Below are 11,233 nucleotides of genomic sequence, written 5' to 3' on the forward strand. Positions count from 1 at the left end.
GGCGCGGGAAGGACGCTCACACGCACATCGGCAGGGAGGTCGAGGAGCTGTGCCAGGCGATAAGAAACGTCGGACAGCCTGGAGACAAAGATGGAGGCGGGAGAGTCGTCACCGTGGAGTTTGGGAAACTGTTTGAGCATTATGTGACCATCTCTAACAAACTAGTCGGGGTTCTGCTGCGAGCGAGGAAGCAGGGGCTGGTGGACTTTGAGGGAGAGATGCTGTGGCAGGGGAAGGACGACCACGCAGTGATCACTCTGCTGCAGTGACGCCGCTCTGTTGCAGTGATCACTCTGCTGCAGTGACGCCGCTCTGTTGCAGTGATCACTCTGCTGCAGTGACGCCGCTCTGTTGCAGTGACGCCGCTCTGTTGCAGTGATCACTCTGCTGCAGTGACGCCGCTCTGTTGCAGTGACGCCGCTCTGTTGCAGTGATCACTCTGCTGCAGTGACGCCGCTCTGTTGCAGTGGTGTCGCTCTGTTGCAGTGGTGTCGCTCTGTTGCAGTGACGCCGCTCTGTTCCAGTGGTGTCGCTCTGTTGCAGTGACGCTGCTCTGCTGCAGTGACGCTGCTCTGCTGCAGTGGTGTCGCTCTGTTGCAGTGACGCTGCTCTGCTGCAGTGGTGTCGCTCTGCTGCAGTGACGCCGCTCTGCTGCAGTGACGCCGCTCTGCTGCAGTGATCCATGCTGCTCTCGTTAAGAACAAAAAGAAGTTTCTCTTCTTGACTAGATCCTTCACATCAGGCATAATGATTACAAATCCTTTTACGACTTTGGGTCGTACAAGAGGAAGTGACAATTAGCATTTAATGAATAAATGTAGCTAATAATAAAGTCATATGTTTGGCCACTTTGGCTACAATGAAACAATGAAATGTGACCATTTAAACACAAATAAAGGGAAACACTGGTCTGATGTTGACGCTTAACAATATGAATTCCATTATTTTGGTCGTCCTGCTGAACCAGAGCCCCTCCCCCTCACAGCGAGGTCAGCGTTCAGAGCGAGCTGAAGCCGGAGAACCCGAGGCGGCGCTGACAGGCAACAAGCTGCTATAGGATGAACTCGATCCCGTCGGCTTTACTTCAGGTCACGTTCACCTGCAGCGCACCCACACATGCAATGAAGCAAACAAAGCTGCTTTAACCTTCTTATTACCCTCAAGGTCAATTTGACCACATTCAGTGTTTAATGTCTCTGAATGAATGAGTGACATCTTTTTTTCCGCTTTATATTTTTGTGAATTTTCCGAATTTCATGGGGACAACAGGGTGAACAAAACATTAACATGATATGTCTTCAATGTTCTGACACTTCGGTGTTCTTTGGGGTCAAGTTGGCCCCCAGGCTTTACTTCCCTGTGTAAAATATATAACAAATATAAACATTTACACACATTGGTTTTGAGGTCACTGGTTTAATATTCAGAAAGTTTTCGGGCCCTAACCTTGACACTATACGCTGCCCTTAAAAGTAATGTCCATTAAACTAATGAAGGGTTGATTGTTCGTTCAGCACCAGCTGGTGGTCGTGTGATAAAGAAAGAGAAGTAGCCATCCTCTGGTTGGTGAACTGTAAGCACTGCCTGGAGTAAACTAATGACTGCACAGCGGAAACCGATACCCAGGACTCACGGAGACGCAGCAACGTATTATTTATTCAAAGTTAAATTAATTCTTAAAGTACACACACGTTCATAGAGTACAGGGAGGGTTTCTTCCTTCTCAATCCTTCGGATCCAGTTTCTCATACGGCCTGAAACGTTCCCTTCATGCATCGTTCATGTTCCATATTTCTGTCGGCGCTCGTTGAGCTGCTTAAGAACGTGATGCGCGTGTCAGAGAATCACATGGCTCTGTAAATGCTTCATTAGAGTGTTACTCTGAGCTTTGAGACAGCTCAACGTGGCTGAGGAACGACTGAAGTGCAGCCAGAGAAAATGTTGTGTTATTATGTCAAACACACAATTCTGCTGCCAGAGTCTTAACATGAAGTATGTGCATAAATCATATTGGCAGTAGACACGAAGGCGGTACTCCAGCTCAGGAAATACAAGCGGTTGTGTCCTATGGTTGTACTCACCTTTCCATCCAGTGAAAAGGTGATTGACAGGTGAATCGCACCGTAAGCCATTGGTCCATAAAAGTACATCTTTTATCCGGTGGATTAATGGAAGTTTAATTAACTTCTTTTGTAGAAACCATGAGTGTGACGTTGTCGTCTGCAGCAGCAGGGCGCGGCTTCATTCAGTTCTCTCTTTGTTGCAGTCAGCAGGTCATAACACTTCATCATGTCATCGTGATGTCATCATGATGTCATCAGCAGGACGTTTCAGTCCCAGGAGACCTGGAGCCGAACATGTGATCAGTCGGTCTCTCCTTTAGAGATGAGGAGCTCAATCAGCTGGTCGGCCTGAAAATCATGAACACACGGACAGAGCGTGGATCAGACCTTCTGGTTGACCTCTGGTCCAATCAGAACCTTTTATTACCATGAGTATGTTTTGTCTGTAATATCACACTATTAGACCTTAAAGTCCTCATGAAACAGGGGTTAGAGCCTGGGGTTGTAAAAGAAGTAAACAACCTCCGTGTTTACTGGTTTACGACCATCGTTACTGGTTGAGTGACCTGGACTAATCTCAGAATAAGAAAACAACTCTAAATTGCATTAACAGTAAAAACAATGTTGCTTTTCACGCTTTAAACACTAAGTTACTAGTTTGACAGTCCCGAGGTGTTTAACACACGGTACCTGCAAGAGATTAAAAAACATTTTCTTGTCGCAAAATGACGGTCAATCTATTTTGCATTAATGTAGCCTGATGATGCACAAACCATGGATTAAGAAATTATTATTTTATCTTCACAAATCCTCAAATTGTTTACAATAGCATGTTACGTACTGGAGCACAGAGGCATAATGAAGAGGGATTTACCGTGATGAACCAGTAGGAGTTGAGTCTGTAGAAGAGGCGGGACATGAAACTCATTTGACTGACAGGCGCCAGGACGTGAAGGTGGAGGTGTGTGACGGAACAGAAGGGGGGCCAGTGGAAACCAAACCTGCAGACGAGGGGAAGGGCTTCAGTGCACGCAGGCTCACCGCTTGAACAACGTTTAGACCGCTAACCTAGCTTATGGGCTACTTACGTCAACAAAGCAACAGATATCAAAGCTAAATAATCAGTCAACAACAATTACACAGCAGTGAAGGAGATTACACATTCCTGTTTGTTCTACAGGGAAACAGTTCACAGTGTATTCACACTGATGCTGCAACGTGTGCTCTGCTTATAAACACCTGGCAGAGCTGAAGCTTGTTTGCCTGTCTGGACATGCGTGGTGTTGACTTTATAAAGAGACAATTCACCTTGAAATAATGCGTCACTCTTTGGCATCAGAAACACTGAACGGGGCCTCGGGTCACAGAAGCTGCTTTGATGCAAATGTCTGAAGTTTGTTTTCTTTGTCGTCTCCACTCATTTCGAGCAGCTACGACGTGCAGCCCTGAGTGCAGCTCACCTGACATCACTGAGGTCCGTCACATGGTTCTTCTGGAGGATCTCCTTCCCCGTCTCGACCATCCGCTTCACTGCGTACGACAACAACACAAGTGGCTTTAAAAAAACAAAAACATAGTACAATTTGCAACAGGAAACACTAAAGACAAGCGCTAGACAGCAAGGATTTATCAGTGAAAATACAACCATCTTAGTTGAATCCTTACCCAAAGGCACGTGCTCCTTGCCGAGCGATCGACAGTTCCCGACATGTTTGGTTGGAACGACGAGGTAATGATGTGGAGCTCCAGGTTTGATGTCTCTGAAACACGAGAGGTCCTCGTCCTGCAGCAGAGACATGCGAGCAAGTCAGCAAATGCAGATGAATGCATCGCCCTCAGGACTGAGAGGGCAGAAGAGCACAATAACACTGTTTACTTCAGCACTACACTTATAGAACATAAATAAAACACACGTTAGTAACCCTTGTACAGCTGCTATTTACAAAGGGGAATCGCCAATGTGTGTGTGTGTGTGTGTGTGTGTGTGTGTGTGTGTGTGTGTGTGTGTGTGTGTTTAAGCTAGCTAGCACATAGACAGGCCTCTGATAAGTGAGACACACCCTGTAACACAGCACGACAGACCAGCATAACACGACTAAAGCTATAGAACTAAAGAGAACAAATGCTAGCAACATGACTGTACAGTTAACTAGCTTAACGTTAGCCTGAATTCAAAATAATTAAACTCAAACATTAACATTATATCTTGCTTCTCATTCACACCGTCACTTGTTACCGAGCCAATTAAGCCGCTTCTAAACACAGCCGTTTACAAATGGCGACATGCTAAAGCTAACTATGCTAGCTATGCCTGACACAATGGTATCCTCACACAGTGGAGAAGCTCCGTGCCCATTTCATTGTTTACGATCCTGCAGAAGATACATTTCTTCTCGTAACCGTCGCTGCCGGCTTTGGAAACGCCGGGTTGTTGCTGCGTCGCCTCGGCTGCCGCCATTGTTGTTTGTCGGCTGGTACAAGCAACGGTCAAAAGCTCAGACATGCGCAGTCGATCCTAGAGGCCATCGAGCTCACGAGGGGAAACACAACGATTGTCGATCGAGATCGTGAGAAAAGGATCAAGTCTTCTGTCGGTCGATGGACTCAACTGCCACCAGGGGGCGATGTGGAACCAATTTTACCCGATTTTCTAACTGTTTTAGGCGCTTCTCTCTGCCGGCATACCGGTTATTTATGTATTCATGTTCATGTGTATATCAGCTGCTGCTCAGAGAGTTTAATTTAAAATGTGGTCACGTTGTAATTAGAGTGGTTGAATCTCTGAATAGAAATGTTGTCTAACAGCAAACATGACTTTAAAAACTTATAAAAGAGACATTACGTTTAAGTACGTTTAAGTACTTTTATACACACTTTTTATTCCATCTGTATATTAATTATTCTTCTTACTGTGATTTTTTTATTTTGTTTATTACCGTTCTACTGTTTAATGAATGAATGAATGAAAAGTACTTTATTAATTCCTAGGGAGAATTATTTTGTCATAGTAGCAGCATCCCACACTTCCAGACATCAACTGAAATAAACTGAACTAAACACACAAAATCAAATAATAACATAAATAAGAGCAGGGATAACAAATATATACAAAAATTAAAAAAAATATATATAAACAATATAATTCTTTTTAAGATTCAGATCCTTTACTTCAAACAAACTGTCTCGGCCCGGCTCTCAGGGTGCGACCCAATATAAGCTCCGTTCAATTTGTTTTCACAAGTTATATACAAAAATAAAAATATATATATGTAAACAATATCATTTTTTTATTTTTGTATATATATCTGTTATCCCTGCTCTTATTTATTTTATTATTTTATTTTGTGTGTTTAGTTCAGTTTATTTATATTCCTTGATTTGTATCTTTATTTTCTTGTGAGCAGCGCTGCTGTAATCCTGTAATCTGAGGGATTAATATCTCATCTCATTGAAGGCTCAACTCAAAGATTCAAGAGATTCAGAATATTTTTACTGTCATACAGACAGAAAACACTACAATAAAAAGCTTATTTTTCTGCGTCCTCATAACACAGATTTACAATAAACTTAAGGTGAAATAAACTAAATATAAAATATATCACGGTATAAAAAGTATTAAAATGGGCATATGAAGAATAGATACTGAGCTCTAAAACAGGAAAATAGAAATAGCCTAAATACTTTTAAAACACTTTTGTTGCAGAATTTTCTAAATTTGCTTTTTTATTTCTGTTGAGCTACTTGAGTTAATATTAAATGGAGGAATGTTTGTTTTCCTCATTTATTCCATACGCCTGTTTGTGTAGCTATATGCAATATGACAGAAAGACACTGTAGCATCAGGTATTGATGAGTTACACAAAATGTCAAACTAGTCGACTTCTAGTGCGTTGCAGCACGACAAGAAAAACACATTCCTCAGTGGAAAAAGGTTTATTCATACAAAATATTACTGCTATGAAAACATCTTAGATAACATTTTATTGTGCTTCCACAAAACATTGACTGCGCCCGCACTGCCTGGCACACACACACACACACACACACACACACACACACACACACACACACACACACACACACACACACACACACACACACACACACACCTTTTGCTTCTCAACCTAAGTGGTGAGGTCTTGATTCGTAGTTTCCAAATGAAAAACATTTAAATCAGACCTCCAGTTAAAAAAGAAAAGCACATTTAGAACGTTTCAGGTGGTTTCAGGTGGTTTCAGGTGGTTTCAGGTGGTTTCAGGTGGTTCCAGGTCCTGCAACATTTCAGTGTTTTACCCTTTAACAAGTATTTCACCTCCTTGTTTCGGTCTTGACGTTTCATACGGCCCTCGTACGTTTCATACGGCCCTCGTACGTTTCATACGGCCCTCGTACGTTTCATAAGGCCGTCGTACGTTTCATAAGGCCCTCGTACGTTTCATAAGGCCCTCGTACGTTTCATAAGGCCCTCGTACGTTTCATAAGGCCCTCGTACGTTTCATACGGCCCTCGTACGTTTCATTAGGCCCTCGTACGTTTCATAAGGCCCTCGTACGTTTCATAAGGCCCTCGTACGTTTCATAAGGCCGTCGTACGTTTCATAAGGCCCTCGTACGTTTCATACGGCCCTCGTACGTTTCATTAGGCCCTCGTACGTTTCATAAGGCCGTCGTACGTTTCATAAGGCCCTCGTACGTTTCATACGGCCCTCGTACGTTTCATACGGCCCTCGTACGTTTCATACGGCCCTCGTACGTTTCATTAGGCCCTCGTACGTTTCATAAGGCCCTCGTACGTTTCATAAGGCCCTCGTACGTTTCATAAGGCCCTCGTACGTTTCATAAGGCCGTCGTACGTTTCATAAGGCCCTCGTACGTTTCATAAGGCCCTCGTACGTTTCATAAGGCCCTCGTACGTTTCATAAGGCCCTCGTACGTTTCATAAGGCCCTCGTACGTTTCATAAGGCCCTCGTACGTTTCATACGGCCCTCGTACGTTTCATAAGGCCCTCGTACGTTTCATACGGCCCTCGTACGTTTCATAAGGCCCTCGTACGTTTCATAAGGCCGTCGTACGTTTCATAAGGCCCTCGTACGTTTCATACGGCCCTCGTACGTTTCATAAGGCCGTCGTACGTTTCATAAGGCCCTCGTACGTTTCATAAGGCCCTCGTACGTTTCATAAGGCCCTCGTACGTTTCATACGGCCCTCGTACGTTTCATAAGGCCCTCGTACGTTTCATAAGGCCCTCGTACGTTTCATAAGGCCCTCGTACGTTTCATAAGGCCCTCGTACGTTTCATAAGGCCCTCGTACGTTTCATAAGGCCCTCGTACGTTTCATACGGCCCTCGTACGTTTCATACGGCCCTCGTACGTTTCATAAGGCCCTCGTACGTTTCATAAGGCCCTCGTACGTTTCATAAGGCCCTCGTACGTTTCATAAGGCCCTCGTACGTTTCATACGGCCCTCGTACGTTTCATACGGCCCTCGTACGTTTCATAAGGCCCTCGTACGTTTCATAAGGCCCTCGTACGTTTCATAAGGCCCTCGTACGTTTCATACGGCCCTCGTACGTTTCATACGGCCCTCGTATGCTACACGCTCATCATGCACACTTCCACACGGAGACAAAAACTAAACATGGAATAACTGCAAGGCTGTTTTCCTGAAACCCTGAATGTTCAAACTGTCTCTGTGAGCGATGACGCTCTCTGCAGCAAAGAGTTGTGCTGACCGGCGTCAGCGGCCAGCGACTGACTGTCTGCTCCCGGAGCTGCTGGGAGGAGGAGAGCCTTTAAAAGCTGCAGGACCAGCGTGGATGGAGTCCAGCCGAGACCCGCTGGAACCGGTTCTGCTGGCGTCTCCAGCAGCTCCCTCAGGTGCTGCAGCGGCGAAAATAAACCACACGTTCCCCTTGAAGTTCTGGACGTCTTGTCTGGATTTCAAGTCCTACTCGAGCGCCGTCGTTCAGACGTTCTGCGCCTCAGTTCTGCACGGTCCAGACCTCCAGGTCCAGGATGTTGAAGTCCTCCTGCGTGGAGAGAGACTCGTTGTGGAACGTGGGGCAGGAGACGCTGGAGCCGTGGTACAGGTCGGAGTTCAGCCACAGGCCGAACCCGCCGCTGGAGGGACGAGGAAGGAAATGGAAAAATCTTTCTTTAACATTTTGGAAACGCGAAAATCCTCCTGCGGCCATTTTAAGTCCCAGCATGCCCCATTCAGACCATTCAAACAGGGAAAAGAGGTCTGAGACATCGTTGTTTAACGGGTTAGCGCCGGCGTGACCTCTCATTTCTTCATGACAGTGTCAGACTTCACTGCCTCTACCTCGATGAACATGTCGATATTTGATCAATAACCGCATAACTCACCCTCCTCCACCAATCTGCAGAGACTCCAGGTGTCCGCTCACAAAGTACGAGTTCTCTCCGCTCCACCTGTACGCCTGAGGAGGAGCCAGACATCAGACATCGCCCATAAACCAGTTATTCACAATAACATGAGAAGGGAAATATTGATATCTTGGTAATAATAATACGGATATAATGACATTGTGTTAATAACACATGTTCTCTTTGTTCACATTATGAACCATAAACTAAGACCTTTCTACATATTATTACACCACAATTGTGTAAGATTGTGTGAAGGAGTCGCTCTTAAATGATTGCAAACTTGACTTATGTCACATGAACACATCAGTTCTCAGGCTGGCTGCTACAGTAGATTTATTATTTTAGCATCAATATACCTGGAAGTCGGGGTTGAAGCTGAACAGGAAGGTTTCCCCGGTGCCGTAGCAGTATTTACTGACTCTGAAGGGATCGGAGGAGAAAGCCCCGAACACCTGAAGAGACACGGGGTATTAATATTATATATATATATATATATATATATATATATATATATATATATATATATATATATATATATATATATATATATATGTGTGTGTGTGTGTGTGTGTGTGTGTGTATACTGGGTCAGGATGTGTAGGACTGCTCACCTTCCTGTGCATGTCTCTGATGACCAGCAGCACGGGGCTGTCCAGGCCGGCCATGTTCCTGTACAGCGTCGTCAGGCTGCTGCCGTGCACGGCCGTGCTGTAGACCAGCTGCCACGGGGAACCCTGCGTCTTCGCCGGCAGGTGAGCCGCGAGCTGCCAGGAAACAGGAAACGTTCATCACAGAGATCAACAAATAAAAGACTGTTCAGAGACGTCGATACAACGTCTGGAACGGGAGTCATACACATGTTGACCAAAGGGTTTACATGACTTTAAACCAAGTGTTCATGACTTTAAACCAAGTGTTCATGACTTTAAACCAAATGTCCATGACTTTAAAACAAGTGTTCATGACTTTAAACCAAGTGTTCATGACTTTAAACCAAGTGTTCATGACTTTAAACCAAATGTCCATGACTTTAAAACAAGTGTTCATGACTTTAAAACAAGTGTTCATGACTTTAAACCAAGTGTTCATGACTTTAAACTAAATGTTCATGACTTTAAAACAAGTGTTCATGACTTTAAAACAAGTGTTCATGACTTTAAAACAAGTGTTCATGACTTTAAACTAAATGTTCATGACTTTAAAACAAGTGTTCATGACTTTAAAACAAGTGTTCATGACTTTAAAACAAGTGTTCATGACTTTAAACCAAATGTTCATGACATTAAACAAAATGTTTATGACTTTAAACTAAATGTTCATGACTTTAAACCAAATGTTCATGACTTTAAACCAAATGTTCATGACTTTAAACCAAATGTTCATGACTTTAAACCAAATGTCCATGACTTTAAACCAAATGTTCATGACTTTAAACCAAATGTTCATGACTTTAAACTAAATGTTCATGACTTTAAACTAAATGTTCATGACTTTAAACTAAATGTTCATGACTTTAAACCAAATGTTCATGACTTTAAACTAAATGTTCATGACTTTAAACTAAATGTTCATGATCAAACATTGTGTGAAATGTGTGTGTAAACAGTAAAAGTGATAAAATGTAGTATTTAAACTAACAATGAGGATTCAAAGCATACAGTAAACCTTAAATGACTCAAATGAATGAGAGACAATAGTTTGATTAAAAGAATAAACATTTATATAGATGCCTGTATGTATGCTGCTGATATTTTGAGCCTCTTGCTTTTAAAAGCAGATTCATTATTTATAACTGAATGAACGTCATGAACACATGAATATAACACATGAATGAACACACGTACCCGCTCCAGGTGCTGGTCCTCCAGCAGCTGGCTCTGGTCGATCAGGACCGGCAGAGGCTCCTCCACCTCCTCCACCTCCTCCACCTCCTCTGCTTCGTAGTCCTCTGAGCTGCAGAGACTCCGGCGCCGCTTGGAGTCCTTCGCTGTGATGATCTGGTGGAGGAGAGGAGACGTTCCCACATGACAATCTCCTCCACATCATGTGTTTCGGAGCCTCTTGGTGGTTGAATGATCAATCAGGCTGGAGGGCACATGTCCTCCACAGTGTGAAGTGTATTTAACCCCTGACTGCAGTAAACCTCCTGAACCCTCCCGCAGCGCTCGGTCCTACCTCAACGTACGGCTCCACGCGGTCACTGGCAAAGTAAAGCACTTTCACGTTTTCCGGCAGCAGCTTCATGGTGTGTGGTTTCTCTCTGCAGTGCCACATGTCTGCTGCTGCAGCCGCGCCGCCTCTGTCATTTATAATCTGTGTTCCTCTGAGCCACTTTCACTTTTGTGCCTCGACGCTATTGGCGGGTCACTTGAGTGAGGGGCGGGTCACCTGAGTGAGGGGCGGGTCACCTGAGTGAGGGGCGGGTCACTTGAGTGAGGGGCGGGTCACCTGAGTGAGGGGCGGGTCACCTGAGTGAGGGGCGGGTCACCTGAGTGAGGGGCGGGTCACCTGAGTGAGGGGCGGCTCGGCGGCTCTGCCGGGGAAGAGTTGTGTTTCTGTGGAACAGGAAAGTGAGACTCTGCTGCAGGAGCACTGGGAGCCAGACAGGACGCCCATATATGGAGACAAAAGGTTTCCCACAGCCGCCGGGAGCAGAGCCAAGCGCACAGTGACTGATGCTACACAAACGCTACACAAGCACTACACAAGCACTACACAAGCACTACACAAACGCTACACAAGCACTACACAAGCACTACACAAGCACTACACAAGC

The 11,233-nt window shown here is 44.7% G+C and overlaps 4 protein-coding genes across 4 annotated transcripts in view; 1 reads left to right on the forward strand and 3 right to left on the reverse strand.

The window, feature by feature from the left end:
- Positions 1 to 269, forward strand: part of si:dkey-29b11.3 (actin-binding Rho-activating protein-like) — a 522-nt gene extending 253 nt beyond the window's left edge. The window contains exon 1 of the mRNA XM_068596329.1: positions 1 to 269. This exon is cut by the window's left edge and continues 253 nt beyond it. Within this exon, the coding sequence (XP_068452430.1) occupies positions 1 to 269 (269 nt within the window).
- trmt11 (tRNA methyltransferase 11 homolog) overlaps positions 1 to 2,206 on the reverse strand; it is an 11,250-nt gene extending 9,044 nt beyond the window's left edge. The window contains exon 1 of the mRNA XM_068596377.1: positions 2,082 to 2,206. Coding sequence (XP_068452478.1) covers positions 2,082 to 2,150 — 69 coding nt within the window. The 5' untranslated portion in view covers positions 2,151 to 2,206. The remainder of the gene's footprint in view (positions 1 to 2,081) is intronic.
- hint3 (histidine triad nucleotide binding protein 3) lies at positions 1,401 to 4,723 on the reverse strand. Its single transcript, XM_068596378.1, has 5 exons — positions 4,396 to 4,723; positions 3,729 to 3,846; positions 3,524 to 3,593; positions 2,938 to 3,064; positions 1,401 to 2,411 (listed from the first exon to the last, which is right to left on the reverse strand). Exons 1-5 carry the CDS (start codon positions 4,564 to 4,566, stop codon positions 2,364 to 2,366), a joined length of 534 nt encoding a protein of 177 aa, XP_068452479.1. The 5' UTR covers positions 4,567 to 4,723; the 3' UTR covers positions 1,401 to 2,363.
- A 2,907-nt stretch (positions 4,724 to 7,630) lies between these two features.
- ncoa7a (nuclear receptor coactivator 7a) lies at positions 7,631 to 10,701 on the reverse strand. Its single transcript, XM_068596335.1, has 6 exons — positions 10,633 to 10,701; positions 10,302 to 10,454; positions 9,069 to 9,221; positions 8,814 to 8,909; positions 8,434 to 8,507; positions 7,631 to 8,184 (listed from the first exon to the last, which is right to left on the reverse strand). Exons 1-6 carry the CDS (start codon positions 10,699 to 10,701, stop codon positions 8,046 to 8,048), a joined length of 684 nt encoding a protein of 227 aa, XP_068452436.1. The 3' UTR covers positions 7,631 to 8,045.
- Between the last annotated feature and the right edge of the window lie 532 nt (positions 10,702 to 11,233).

This window comes from Clinocottus analis, unplaced genomic scaffold (genome assembly GCF_023055335.1).
Source record: "Clinocottus analis isolate CAN_PGR_092001 unplaced genomic scaffold, fCliAna1.0.p SCAF_36, whole genome shotgun sequence".
Classification (NCBI taxonomy): domain Eukaryota; kingdom Metazoa; phylum Chordata; class Actinopteri; order Perciformes; family Cottidae; genus Clinocottus; species Clinocottus analis.